General features: G+C 42.0%; 3 protein-coding genes across 3 annotated transcripts; 2 read left to right on the forward strand and 1 right to left on the reverse strand.

Annotated features, from left to right (window-relative positions):
* Window positions 1–4: 4 nt before the first annotated feature.
* Window positions 5–1,515, forward strand: magoh (mago homolog, exon junction complex subunit). Its single transcript, XM_060066367.1, has 5 exons — window positions 5–221; window positions 505–563; window positions 686–796; window positions 966–1,048; window positions 1,215–1,515. Exons 1-5 carry the CDS (start codon window positions 131–133, stop codon window positions 1,312–1,314), a joined length of 444 nt encoding a protein of 147 aa, XP_059922350.1. The 5' UTR covers window positions 5–130; the 3' UTR covers window positions 1,315–1,515.
* On the reverse strand, window positions 1,501–5,322 carry cpt2 (carnitine palmitoyltransferase 2). Its single transcript, XM_060066357.1, has 5 exons — window positions 4,820–5,322; window positions 4,520–4,600; window positions 4,324–4,430; window positions 2,586–3,890; window positions 1,501–2,319 (listed from the first exon to the last, which is right to left on the reverse strand). Exons 1-5 carry the CDS (start codon window positions 4,987–4,989, stop codon window positions 1,991–1,993), a joined length of 1,992 nt encoding a protein of 663 aa, XP_059922340.1. The 5' UTR covers window positions 4,990–5,322; the 3' UTR covers window positions 1,501–1,990.
* A 1,304-nt stretch (window positions 5,323–6,626) lies between these two features.
* Window positions 6,627–13,565, forward strand: scp2b (sterol carrier protein 2b). The gene is made up of 5 exons (XM_060066368.1): window positions 6,627–6,786; window positions 7,365–7,461; window positions 8,888–9,017; window positions 9,897–9,976; window positions 12,835–13,565. Exons 1-5 carry the CDS (start codon window positions 6,764–6,766, stop codon window positions 12,928–12,930), a joined length of 426 nt encoding a protein of 141 aa, XP_059922351.1. The 5' UTR covers window positions 6,627–6,763; the 3' UTR covers window positions 12,931–13,565.
* The last annotated feature ends 1,635 nt before the right edge of the window (window positions 13,566–15,200 follow it).

Raw genomic sequence — 15,200 nt, forward strand, 5'->3', positions numbered from 1 at the left:
GACGGACTCGGCCGCTCCACTTTACGCATGCGCAGGAAGTGCAGCGCGGTGGCGAAGTAGGATTGTGCTAGCCCCTTGTGTTTCTTTCAATCGGAACGTTTACAAAATACTGAAATACTGAAGACTAAGGATGTCCACGAGTGACTTCTATTTGAGATATTATGTCGGGCACAAGGGGAAATTCGGACACGAATTCTTAGAGTTTGAGTTCCGACCTGACGGTGAGTTGTGAGGCTCCGGTGTGTTACTGTAGGCCGCATTGGAACCCAATGGCTACCGCGCCAATGTTACATTTCTGTTCCAGCTTTGTTTAAAAATGCTAAATATGTCCTGCTCGGAACTCGAGACAAATGCATTTGATTGCTTCTCGAATCAAATATCGTTTTGCATGTCTCATATGGTCGGTATACTTATTGTTTCCCCTAACTAGTAGTTGTGTTTGCTGTTTGAATGAGCCGGTCATATTGTCGCAAACAAGTTTTAACGCCGAATTTTGTACTACAGGAAAACTGAGATATGCAAACAACAGCAACTACAAGAACGACGTCATGATCCGAAAAGAGGTATTGATTTTATTTTCATTTCTCATGTTTGTGTGGCCTGTAGAACGATGCATTTACATCCGCAAAGATCCGTGTTTCTTAAAGCAATTCCACTGAACCTCATTCCCTGTTGACTGTTTTAGGCCTATGTACACAAGAGTGTGATGGAGGAACTCAAAAGGATCATCGACGACAGTGAAATAACCAAGGAAGACGACGCGCTTTGGCCACCACCTGATAGAGTCGGAAGACAGGTTCGATACTCAAATCTTAGTACCTGTGAGAAATCATCATAAAATCACAATTTTAGCTCCATAATGAGTTATTTATATTGATTTATGGTCCATCAATAACACAACTTCGGCAGATCGCTGTTAAGTGAATTTCGGTCGATGAAGCTCAACTCTTTCTCCATTTCCACAGGAGTTGGAGATAGTCATTGGAGATGAACACATTTCTTTCACAACATCGAAAATCGGCTCCTTGATTGACGTAAACCAGTCTAAGTAAGTACAACTTCCAATCAAATGGTTAATCTGCCTAGGAAAACGTATAGATGTACAAAAAAATCGGGATGAAAAAGCAGATTTGAAGAACCCCGTTCACAGGCCTGCTTGTAGTCTTCTGCTTTGGTGTCGTAGTCTGAAACCTCCATCTTCCTATCTTGTGCAGAGATCCAGAGGGTCTCCGTGTCTTCTACTACCTGGTCCAGGACCTGAAATGTCTCGTCTTCAGTCTAATCGGCCTACACTTCAAAATCAAGCCCATCTAAAATGATTCCCATTTACTTTAGAATTTCTTTAATGTTAATCCTGTTGTACGTACAGCTTTTGTACATTTTTTTTTGTTGATGAAGCCTTTTATTTTGATTTCTCTGAACAATCTTTTGAACAACTGTTGTTGTTCTGGTTTATAGAAATGTCCTTTGTTGTCAAATGCATTTGGTAAATAAACAAACTTTTACAAAATAGAATTACTTTATTTCTGCCCATTTCAGAAAAGCACAAGGCTTTTAAGGAAGTATGTACCTGTGACATGGAGAGCTTTATATGGAAATGTAGCATAGAATCTGAATGGCGGTAACTCGCGTTTCTTTCCCTGACTAAGGCTCGATACCCTAGCCATATCATGTCAAACTAGTCGTCCAGTATGGTCAATGTCAACAATATTTACGTTTCACTAAGGCTTTTATGGTTTCTAGTATTTCAATGCATGACTTTGTCAGAAGCTAAAGTCAATACATTTACAGTAAGCCACTTATAAATATGATATTAAGTTGTAAATTTAGTCAATTCATTTTACAGTAACTTAAAGTATATTTGAATAAATATTACCATAGCAGACCCAAAACATTGAATCTCATACTAACCCTACCATTTTTCACAATCACTGCATCGTTAGTCCCATTATTCAAAAATCATCAAGAAGCTGATGCTAAAGCAGCCATTTTAGTTGATGGGCTTCCCCTCCAACACAGTGAAGATGTCCTCTAGAGACTTGTCGACACACCGCAGGAACTCGTGGACGTCGCGGGATGGGTAGCTGGAGACGTTGCAGCCGATCCAGTCGTCGTGGACACCATAGCCTACGCCAAAGCCGTCTGGGACGACCGGCGCGAAGCCGCCCAGGCTGACGGCCGGGCTGGTTAGGGTGCTGGTGGACAGGACGTTGTGGTTGATGGCCGCGTACGCCGGGTCCTTGTATAAGTCGTGGAGGGCCTGCCCTTTAGTGTTGGCCAGATAGCGCATAGCGAAGAGGTGGCGGTCGAAACCCTGACCTGGAGAAGGGGAAGGAACTGTAAACTTGACCAGAAGACTAGAGTGAAGAAGATATCAAACCTCCATACCTAAAATTACAAAATGATTTGATTAAATCTTTAATTAGTTTCACCTTTATCCCCAAGTAAAAAAAAATAGTTTAAGTGGTATAAACAACTAAAACTGATATTTTTGAAAAAGGATATTTCAACAGTTTTACTATGGGTTGTATTTTATAGTGATTCTATGCATCCCCCTCTGTTTTGAGATGGATAATATAACTCACCCATGGCGGCCTCCCTGGTGAGCTGCCCGTGGTATTTGGAGCACTCCTTCAGCATCTCTACCAGCTGATCCACGCTGTGCTCCCCCGGCCGCTGGACGAAGGCCTCGGCGCAGCGCTTGGTGTGTACCGTGGCCGGGCGGATGGTCTCGGTGCGTCCGTGCTTGAAGGCGGCCGTGCTGCAGGACTCGTACGTGGCCACCGTGTGGCCGTACTGCCGCAGGAAGCCCATCTGAAACGCCAGCTGGGCCACCGCATCGGGGCTCAGCTTCTGCTTCTTCAGCTGCTCTTTCCCGCCCTTTTTGAACTCCAAGGCGTCGATGGTGAGCTCGGACACGGCCGCGTCAAAGTTCTCCTTGGCGGTGTCGATGCCGGCGCGCAGCGCGTCATCGAGGTGGAAACGGAGCCTGCGCACCGCAGCCGCCGAGTCCGCGCCGGTGGAGGCGGAGCCCGGGTGTACCAGCGGCTGCTCCGTGGTGTCCTTGAAGATCTCGTTCTGGAAGCGCAGCACGGCCACGCCGTCGCCCCACGAGTGCTCGAAGTTAATGGCGGTCTGGCCGTCCCGGGCCAGCACCACTGAGAAGGACTTGTCGTACCAGCGGTTGCAGCCGTCGCCGTGCAACATGTTGTGGGAGGTGTGGATGTGGTCGCGCATGTCCTCGTCGTCGAGACACAGGCAGAACAGCGCGCTGTCCACCTCCTGCAGTGTCTCGCCATTGCCCGCGGCGACTAGCTTGTCCCTCAGCCCCGCCCACACGTCCCGGTTCTCGCTGGTCAGCACCCCAAGAGGGTGGGCCGCGGCCGGGCTCTCGTCCGCCAGGATGTGGTTCAGGTGGGACTGGATCTCGGCAGGCCTCACCATGTTGCCGTCGGGGTCGACCACGTCGAACGAGTACATGTTGCCCTTCCGCATCACCAGCAGATGCCGCCCCTTTGCGTCTGTGAATAGCTCATCCCGGCCCTGCTTAGGCACGCGGGTGGAGTTGAAGAGGCGGAAGTACTGGGACATGTCCAGGGGATAGGCGTTCACCATGTAGGCTCCGTACCAGGACAGTGAGGAAGGCACCCAGCGGATCAGCCTCTTGAAGCCGTCTGTGTCGCTCTTGGACGGGTTGAGGTGGAAGACCTCGGGGGCCAGGACCCCCGCCCGCAGGGTCTTCATGAAGCGCACGGCCGAGCACACCACGTTGGTGGCGCGGACCAGCTGGTCGTTGTACTCGGTCCGGGGGTCCGGGTTGAAGGACATGAAGGGGTTAAAGTTCAGCACCACAGACTCCCGGGCCGAGAGGTACATGTCGAACCATGGCGCTGGAGGATAGGATGGAAGTGGATGAGGCAGGGTAGGGATAAGGATTTATGCCCCTAAGCTACAAGGTTCTTGGATCATTCCCCAATGTCCGCTGTCTAAACATAGGCATCCCTCGGGAAAGATGCCCCTACCGGCTTATTAATGAAATGTGTCACTTTACTAAAGGACTTGTACTATGTCATAATTTAGCAGGCTTTAATCTAAAGTGACATAAAATGCATTTGCATGCATACATTTCATTATGTAGCATGCGATCTAAAGGTATCTTTGCTCAGGGAACAAAGTAATTGGATTGAACCCAGTAGCGTTAAGCTAACCGCAAAACTATTGTGGTTAGATAAAACTGTGGAAACATAGGGATACATTTATGTACATCCGTATAGTCAACAGAGAATCTGACTCCCATTGAGGATCCCCTGCATTGCCTCTCACCTGAGATGTAGCTGGTGTGCTTGTTGCTCTTGTCCTGGGCCACCAGTTCTTCATGCAAGGTCTTCCCTGTCGTACTCTGAAAATCCTTGGCCAAGTTCTCAGTGGTCCTGGGATCACATAGAAACCATATGAATAAATAATTTTAGGTTAAGTTACATTATTATTTCTTGAATCAAATATATTCCAGTGCATTCACCTGAATTGGTCATCGTCCAACAGTGGTTTCTGAGCCGCTAAATATCTTCTGATGGTATCTTCTAGTTTGGGAACAGGTAGTCTAAAAAAAAAAACATGATATGGAGTCAAGTACATCCCAAAAGTGCAACTGTTCTCATTGTGTGTAGCACCGCCATCTTGTGTTTACATCACGTCCAATAAGCTGTGCACTTTCACCTACATTCAATCAGTCAGTCTATCCGGGTCCCCTTCTCTACAGAATAGAGAACTTTCTGTGAGAAAAACGTTATTTAAAATGGGCTTTAAAAGAGATACTTACCTAGGCAGACTCTTTTGGTAATGCATTGAGGGTACAATGCTTTTGTGAAGGTACTCTGCAGAAGAGTCCTGTTTGAAGCGTCTCTGAGTCAAGGACGCGGCTCTAGGAGACACTAGCCTGCCCGTGTGTCTGAGAGAGGCACTGAACTGCAGGGAAAGCAGGTTCGCCATGGCTTTGTCTGATAAGCACGTTTGTATCTTCGTTCAGCAAGGTACGCGGCTATGTTACTGTAGATGACAGTAGCACTGCTGGCTACCTGACAGCTGGCTGCCTTATGTCTATCGTCTGAATATGAAACCGATGTTAACGTGAGCAAATACGGTCTTCCAGTTAATTGACAGGGGAAGACACTTACCTATGAGGTCATACACTCATTGAAAAATGTGTGTCTTGCAAATATACAGACAAGTGGTGTATACGCGGTCAATTCTACGTGAACTTCAATGCAACTAAGAATGAAATCCAAAACAGGAAGTTGACGGTCATGAATGAACACGTGACCGTATGGTACGCCTTCTAGCAGGAACTGTGATCTATCGATTGCCTCGCATTGCCTCCCTCCGCGTAGTTACTGTTTTAAATAGCCCTTAGATATTAAAACCAGCAAATCACATGTATCAATAAATAATACAATATAAAAAACACATTATTATTGTTATTTGTTTTATCATTAGTAGGCCAGGCCTAGTTGGTATAGTAGTAGTAGTAGTAGTAGTAGTAGTAGTAGTAGAAGCAGCAATGTTTGTATGGATTATTTTTTAATTTGTTAATCCACTAAAATTATATTCTGTTTGGTTGTTGTCACGCTTCGCGATATCCCTTACTTTAGTTGTCACGACCTGCGTGCGCAAAAAGCTGATCCTGCTGTTTTGGCTCTAAATCCTCATTAAATCGAGAGAAAAGCCACTGACTGGCGAGGTCACGGTTGAATGATGGATTTATGTTTTTTACATGGAGCAATTTGATTCAATATAATAGCAGGCCTATTCATCTGTGAAGGTACTCAACTAGATTATAAATAATAGGCATATACAATGAATACAATATTGTATGTTAGCGATGTCAGAATGAAAGGTAACAATTAAAACAGCTTGCCAGGAGAGGGCGGTGTTGTGGTCCTAATTAGTGACAAGCAATTTATATACATCACCTCAAGCACATCCACCGACCCTATCATCACCTCCATCACCACTACTACAAGGCCATCAGGACTAGCGTTACCACAAACACCATCACATTCATCACCACCATCACCTCCATCTTTGCCACTTTTTTTTTAATCATGCATTCATGACAGCAACACATCCCAAGCATATGTCTCATTGCCCTGCTGCCATTCAGGGAGCGGGGAGAAAAGTTAGAGGGCAAACCAGGCGCGTTTGGAAACAGCTTCCTCCCCATGCATTCAACTCATCCACCGTAAACAGATGACAGGACAGCATCTCCATTAAAAGCGAGTGATTGGCCATTGTTCGCCTCCACTGATAACAACAATGCTGCTACATGGCATTGTTTGCATTTGGTGCGTTTTTGTATGTGTTTTAGCGTCCTATAATAAACCAACCGTTAATAAAATGAAATCAACATATTACAAAATATTAAGACAACTGAATTCAAATAGGCCTATATATTTCTTCAACGAAACAGTCTTGACAATAAAAACTAAGAGACAGATATTGAATACATGAATATCGTGAATTGCTTTAATTCTCTTTAAACATAATGAAACGGTAAAAAATATTACAAGAACAAAATATATAATACTTTATCTGAAGTCAATACATCAGATCAGTGCATCTGCAATTGATACGTTTAGTCTGGAGATCAGTGGCGCTCTGGTGTCGATTGGTTATAAAACAAGGAAGTCTGACACACCATAGCCGCGACTACTGTGCAGACTGCTCCTTCATTTGATTCTTACAGACTGTTTGAAGTTCATTGAAAATGCCAGAAGTACGCAGCCCTAGGTGAGTTTTGGTTCAAAATATGTAATCACATTTCTGATCGCCTAATCGACTTGTCCTTGGTTATTACGAGGGACGTCATCGGGTTATTCACCCAGGCCCAGTTTAAATTCAGGATACACATTATATATATCTGTATACAAGTAGGCATATAAAGTGCCTGTAAACCTAAAGTTCATCAGACTGTATGTAAAATGCATACGACGCGGGACAATTGAAACTGTCATTCTCTTGTGCATTTAAATGTTTGTAGAATGTGTTATAATCAGTGGAGACGTCCACTGTCACAAGCGCCGGGCATTGACATTACAGGTCACTGGCAGTGGCAATACATCGATACCGATAATGCTAAATATAATAATGGTACAATTCTTGCAAGCAATGCAAGTACTGACTTGGGTATTGGTCTGTCAACGGATGAAAACAGCCAACATTTGGTTGTTCAAACTAAAGGCCCATTTTATTTTTCTTGGGAAATCATTTACATTGTCACCCTGCTACACGTGTCTGACTCTGTACCTTTGCCCCCCCCTGTACCAATGTCTTTGGACCTTGTGTTGTTGGGCTTGTCTCTGTAACAGACGGCATATCCACGCCGTGTTCACCAGTGCCAGCGAAGGACTGGAGGGCTTCAAGTCGCACGCGGTGTTCCAGGAGATCAACAAGAAGCTGCAGGAGGTGATGTTGTGCAGAGTTCATACTGATAGGTTCCACCAGAGACACCCGCCCCCTGGCCTGCCTTTGGTTACCTCGGCTCAAAGACGGTGGTTGAAACTAAAAGGCTCAATTCCCATGGTTTGGGGATATTGTAATAACGGTGGTTTAAGTTTAGGGTTAGTTTGCAATGTTTAAGTTTTAGGTTAGAGATTGATGATCTGCATCATCATGGTTGAGTTTAAGTAGTATAGGATAACTTAAGGGTTATTTCTAAAGAGTAGTACATTTTAAACACAGCTGTAGTGCAAGATTGATTGAGCTGTGCAAATTGCAACATGAGTCAGACTTTACTGAAATGTTGAATTTTTATTGTTCTCAATCTCAACACACGATACTTAAAAGCCTTGTCTGGCATAGATAAGAATCTTAGGGACTTTGTTTTATAATGCTAAACAAATGAAATGTTTAGGTTGGTCTTTCTTGAATAGGATATCTCTAAGTTGCAGTGCTGATATAAATTATAACAATGATGTAATAAGAATTTCTCTTGTGGAGAACAGACATCTTAACATAGCCCTTCAGATTGTGTTGACAATGGCAGCCAAGCATGTTGTTATAAATATTCTGCTGTTTCGATAACAGTTGCCAAGGTTTTGGCTTGGATGAAGAATGTTTAGATGATGTTTAGATGTACTGGCATGAATTATATATTTTATGGGGTAATGTATTGGAGTGTATCCTGAAGGCATTCATGCCTTGGAGGATTGCATTCAGTCTTAAATCTCAACAGAGGCAGCAGATAAATCTCAACACATTAGTATAATTTAGTATTGCAGAGATTTACTCAAAAACAGGATTAAATCAAGTTTTGCCATTAAAGGACAATTCCGGTATTTTGAACATTGAGCCACCATTTTGGTTTGTCTAGGATAAAATACAGTGGTTGACACCGACATATTGACTATTGATCCTTTCTTGGCTCATTTGGAATCACCCCTGCCTGCTTCACAATGGTTGGCTACAGGCATACACAAACCGGTCTCTAAAACAACCCTAAACGTTCGTTTTCAGAAATGTGCAACTCACCGATTTCTGTTGAAAGACTCATGCTCGTTGAGGGGGCTGGGACATGTCCAGGGGGCTGGTTGTAGTCTTTTTGCTCCGTTCTAGCCCTACTGTTGAGACGGAGAACCGAGCAAAAAGACTACAACCAACCCTCTCCGTTTCTGTCAACGAGCAATGAGTCTTCCAACCGAAATCAATGGATTTACAAATCAGTGTTTGGTTAAAACATTGATCTGGGTATTTGTATCATCAAATCAATTCTAAAAATATTAATCTACTTTTGATAATGCAAAGTCGAAGACACTTCAGTTTAGTGTAAACAAGGTAATAGGCAATTCGTTAATTTTGTTCGTCTCCTCTCCCCCCTGTGTTGACCGGACAGGAAGGAGCAAGTTTTGTCAAAAAGATCGGAGGTGTGTTTGCCTTTAAAGTAAAAGATGGGCCTGATGGGAAGGAGGGGACCTGGTACGTGGATGTGAAGAACGGAACCGGCTGTGTCCACAACGACACGGGTAAGAGAGATGGAATCCACCCCAGGACATGTGTCCAAATCCCTTCTGAATACTCGTTAGTAATTTAAGCAGATGCTGTAGTCTAAAGCGTCTGCCAGAGAATATTCACATTCGTCTGGACTTGAATCAAACTTTTTGTGTGGGAGTCGAACACTTCCAAGTTCCATTTGAATTAATTAGCAACACGCGATTTAGTTCTGACAATACCTTTCTTTGGTATCAGATTCTACTTATTCTATGTTGTCATATAGTGGTAACGGGTATGGGCTAAACAGTGAATATACACATACATGTAATTTATAAACAGGTAGGGGGTTAGGGGTCTTCCTCAGGGATAATCAGTCTGGGGAAACTGGGGGATTGATCCAGATATATTTCTGATCAACACCATAGCCAATAGCTATTACTGCTTCCTTGGCATTACTTTTATAATGTGCAATAATTAAATTATATTGTTCATTTTCTTTAAATGGTATTGTGCATGACATTTATTTTTTGACTCATCATGATACCCAGATTAACAGTATAAATGAATTATGATGAGAAGATATGCCCTTGAAATGATAAAATAAGAGGTCTGAAACGTTGGTGGGAAACAAAGTTTTAGTCCAATACCATTCTCTAAACTTCCATAAACTTGAAAGAAATGTCAGATGCACTGTATCGATACCATGTGAAATTACCAATGATTATTGCCCAGCCCTAGAGGAAACTACTCAAGCCTGCATGTTTTGACATTTTATGCAGTACAAGACAGGTGATGACAGTGTTGTCAGCCTTTTTCTCTAAGCTTGACCCAGTTATATGGCTTTGCTGTTTCTTTGGCAAGAACCATCAGGGCTTGAACATTGTTGACCCTGTCTCTCTGTTGCCCTCCAGCTAAGAAGGCAGACTGCACCATTGCAATGTCTGATACCGACCTTCTGGCCCTGATGACGGGGAAGATGAATGCCCAGTCTGTGAGTTCTGTTCCTGATTGAGTATATCTAACGTGTCTGATTTTAAGATGTATATCTGTGTATCAGTAAAATATAATTTACTTCTTCTGAGCAAAAGTAAATGGGTCAGGCTTCTATTTTTCATGATTCATATGAGGATTTATGACCGGCAGAACACATTCGAAATATAAAAATGAATAAATATTGAAATTATAAAACAGGGACACTGTAATGGCAAACCTATAACCTAGTACTAGGAATAAGAATAGAATAGAATAATTGCAATTAAAAAAGATTTTTCTTTTAGAGTTGTGACCCGGTTTACTTCCAAAACGATGTCTACAACAGGATCGAAATGCCAAGTGTCAAATGATGAGGTTTTTTGATGGATTTAGGGATTATATTTTGTTAATTAGTCATTAAATGTATAACTATAGGTTATAGTGGCAGCAGTTGATGTTGATATCCTTCTCCGATATGGGGTTAAGCTTTGAGTACACATACATAACAGGATAGTGTGTGTGGATTTGTGGAGCTCTGTCTTTTCAGCGAATGATGTTCGCGCCCGAGAGAGGGTTAAGCTTCTAGGACACTTACATTATGACACCACGGTGTGTGTGTGTGTGTGTGAAGATAAATGGAGTTCCTGGCCATCGTGGGGATAACACACCCCACTCATTCCCTACAAATCTTAAAAACACATTCTCCCTATTGCCGTTGTCCATACTGGGCATTGCGTTGCAACATAATGGACTCCGCCCCCTATGTAGATATTAAGGGCTAAAACTAAGGATTTTCGGAACAAAACTTTTTAATTTGATGAGATTATACAATAATCAAAATATACCGTACTTAAGAATATTATATTCTATTTCTGCCTAGTCTGTTGCGTTCTATGCTACTTAATTCTACACACTGGACCTTTTTTAAGTTTTTTTGATGACGTAGCACAGCATTGCAGTGGTCAAAACACATATAGGCTTTCCGCCAATCTCAATCCAAATAACTTCCAATTAATCCCATCTACCATTGTGAGAGATATCTTCCCTTGTGAGAGGGGCATGCACCTAGTAGATAAAAAAAAAAAGAAGATAGTACAATATGGCTACTAGAAGCGATTTGGGATTTTTTTTGTCTCATGTTTTCTCCACACCGTGAACTGCTGAGTCAGTTTATTCTGGAATCCGGCCCAAAAAAGAAAGAAAAAATATATTGGAGTCAAATTCTCCTGCGTGTGTCTCTGGTGCAGATGCATCTGAAGTCAGCTGATGCTTTTTCCTCTAGAGCTCCTTGTAGAGTCTCAAACCGGGCATGTGTAACAGTTACAACTGCGGTACAATAAAATCCATTTATTTTCAAACTTTCTTTCTCACTGAAAAGTATTTGCACGTGTTCTCTCAAGCTTAATGTATTTGGTTATGAGTGACTAATCTCATGACCACAAAATATTGTTTGGGTATGAAGGGTGACCTTGTGGATTTGGATTTGAACGTAAATATAACAGATGTGTCCGTTAGAGAGTTGGATGTTCAAACAAATGAATTAGACGGGAATTCTTTTTTTACATACATCTCGTGGTCTCCTGGCCTTGTTTCATTTGAGTAAATAATTGTGCCCAAACCTTTAGTGATCACTCATTGCATGTGTTCAAAGGCATGCCTGCTGTCAGAGCAAATGAACAATGTATCAGGGGACAGTGTGTTTAAATCGGGCCACCCTGCTGTAAGGCCTAATGATCGATGTTCAGATTCAGATTCAGATTCAGAAAACTTTATTGTCTGTCGTAACAGAAAATCATCTTTGACGTGGCTCGACATACAAACACGAAAATGCACTGATAGGCATTCATACAACAACATTGATCTCTGAGAGCACATACAGTGTGTATAGATCTTAAAACAAATATAAATATTAAAAACTGTAAAAATAACTAAATAAAAGCTGTGGATATGTGTAAAGTGTAAAGTGACAAGTTGTGCAGACTGCCCACCCACTTCACGAACAGTGTATCGCTGTCATGAAAACATCTTTCTTTTTGGTTGTGGTTCCACCGCTTCTTGCAGTATCATTTTGAGTTCAGTCATTACAGTCGTCTGTTCTTCTTTTGGTGAAACTATTTCATCCAGTTTAATACTGTCTAGGCAGCGGAATCAACCGTCCGTTCAACATCAGTGTCAGCCATCTTTCTTGTGGTTGAAAATACCTCTATGGTGCTCCTCTTCACAGTCATCGTTATTATCTCACCTCATATTAGATTGTTCAGTCTATTTCTTACCGGGCAGTAATCTTTCTGTATGAGATGGGAGCCAGACCTTATCTGCAGAGCAAATTAAACAATAGCCACAAACCTTGGAGAGGTTTGTGGCTTATATTTCATTTTCCAACACTTTGGTGGAAAATGATGTATTTATATTTATGCTTGCCAAATTCCTTTAAGAGTAGGAGCGCCCTTGTGTGTCTGTGGAGTTGATCTCTACTCTCAACTGTAAACCATCCTCACGGAGCTGGTTTATCCGAAAGTTTTCAGAGGTCCAGTGATGCAGAATATATTAGCACGTTAGCGTACTAGCCATTGGCATGACTGCGTGCTAGCCATTGGCTTGTACATTAGCAGCAAGCAGTGTGCTAATGGTAATTATATAGGGGTCAGAAGTCAGCATTTGTAGACTGAAAAAAATAAATACTGGATTGTAGATCAACTATATATCGATATGTCAATCTTCTCAGTTTTCTTAATTTAATGAAAAAAAATTAAACAGATGAATTATTTTACAGCACAAAATATATATTAGCAGGCCTTGGTCAAGAAATACCTCCACAGGTGTGTGTGTGTGTGGGAAACCCGGGGGTAGTTGAATGACTGTTTGTTCTTTTTGCAGGCATTCTTCCAGGGCAAGCTGAAGATCACTGGGAACATGGGCCTGGCCATGAAGCTCCAGTCCCTGCAGCTCAAACCGGGACAGGCCAAGCTGTAGAGTGGTGGAGCACACCTCCAGTCTGCTCCACCAGGAGAGCAACCATGCACATCCAACAACCAGGAAACGTCACAACACTGCACTGGCTGCGGTCTTTTACTTCTTCTTAACAGCAACACACACGGTTCCTCTGGTCCAGCAGGTCTCCTTGTTGAGTTCCTACTGGTCCTTAAGAATGTGGGAGATGTGGAGGGATGGATCCGAAGTCCTCCTGAGTCTTTATCCTACCTGGCCACTCCCACACATGACTAGATACTTAAGTAGAAGTTTCCAACCTGTGAGATACACTAAAAGTTATTAGTTATAAAGGTTATTTCTTTCATTTCTCTCTAGGGCTTGAATCTGTGACTTGTTTGTAGATATGATCATGTCATGTGAACGTCATCACTATGATTGTGTGTGTCTGTTATTGTAGGGTTGATTTTTCCGCATCCTTTTAGAATTAATTTAATCTAAGTGCCTGTTCTCACACCTGTAGATTCTCTTGGGGTATATGAATTAATTTAATGATGATTTCAACTCTTTGTAACCTGATAGAAAATACGGATTACCCCATTAATTCTGCCGTCTCTTTTGCCTTTTAGGGATTTCTACTAAATAAGTTGTTTAAATAAATAAAATTTCAAATGGGAGAATTTTAATGAAGTTATTTTGAAATGTGTGAAATTTGCTGTGAATTTTGTTTTTCTATAAATTTTTAACATTTCTTCTACCAATACATGCCTAATTTGGGGCCAAACTCAAATGAATCTTCAGCCACTGAATTCAAGGCTTTTTGATAAAAAAAACTTGCTTGTCCCAAACATTCATGACATTTCAAGAACCTTTACTTTTAGCGCTTCCCAAATCCTCCTTTTGATCGTTTCAAAAGGTTAGGGGTTCCTGTCTGTTGTGGGACTATGAAGCCCTTAGAGAGGCCAACTGTAGCTATAAAGCGTTCTAAAAACATCCCGCTGATTCCAGCTGTCGACAGCGGTGCTATGGTGTGACTCGCATCTCTGGCACAGTGTGTCGGCTTGTTCAGATGGTCTTCCAGAAGGAATCCAGCCCTGATGACAGGCTTCCAGACAGGCTTCCAGACTGCCACGCAGTCGTTTTTGCAATCTTTTTTTTGTTCTGTTACTGGAAGAGATAAAAGAGCAATGCCAATCTGCTAACAAGCTCTGAGCTACTTTCGGGACCTGTAATCAACCTGGTTCTCAGTTCTCTGGCCACTTGCACCATCTCATCACAATGGTTGAGGTTGTTAGTTGGTGTGTCGCTCTCTCTTTCTTTCTCCCTCAAAAAAATACAGTCAAATGATCTATCTCATGTCTATTAAATGGAGCACTTGAAGCAATTTACTTATTTGATAAATGTAATGTACTTGCATGATTTATGGGTTGTATTTTCATGGTTGAATGCACATATTGTAAGTCGCTTTGAACTTAAACGTCAGCCTTAATAAATGTGGTGTAATATCATTTTAAAATGGCGGCACAACAAAAAAAAGGAACACAGTGTGCAGAGAGCTATACAAATCCATCACAAGGTTAGGGGTGATGCTGTCCATAACAAAGAGATGAAAACATTAAGTAAGGTCTTCAAAAGCTGTGCTATAAACAAACTAATTTAATTAATAATAATTAGGTTATTATTATTCCAAGTCACTATGTATATATTTATTTATATATATATATATGTATATTATATTTAAGTTCTAATTTGTGGGGGGATGGCCTGCAGCACAATAAGGTAATCTCCAGACCAGGAGTTCAGTAACATATTGTAATAACTCAGCACTGTATTAAAGGTGGGAGGTAGACTTTGATAAACAATCAAAACAAATAAAATAATGTTGCAATGTGTGAGACATTAGGTCACATCCTGTTGCTCCTATTTTGCTGTCCCTCTCTCCTCTTCTTCCTCTTCCTCCTTAAAATATTTGTCTGGCCTTTTCCCCAAAATCTCCTAGCTAACCAGTTGGCGCAGACTGATGCTAAACTATTTGCTGGTGTCGTTAGGCCTCTTACCATTTGGCATTAGCCAGGTCAAATCAGAACCAAACTGTGGTTTCAGTTGAAGAAAGGAATTCCCCTGACCATCAGAATAACATTGAACACAACATTCAAGTGTTGTGATTCAACAGCTCTAGGGTTTCAAAGCATTCGAGAGGACAAACTGCACTCGGCTGAACCGATTGGTTGAGCTGGTAAAGCCAGGAGATGATTCCAGAGGGAAAGTTCTGGACCCATATTGAGTATAAATAAACCAATCACTACTACACCAAA

The sequence above is a fragment of the Gadus macrocephalus genome, chromosome 12 (genome assembly GCF_031168955.1).
Source record: "Gadus macrocephalus chromosome 12, ASM3116895v1".
In the NCBI taxonomy this organism is placed as follows: Eukaryota; Metazoa; Chordata; class Actinopteri; order Gadiformes; family Gadidae; genus Gadus; species Gadus macrocephalus.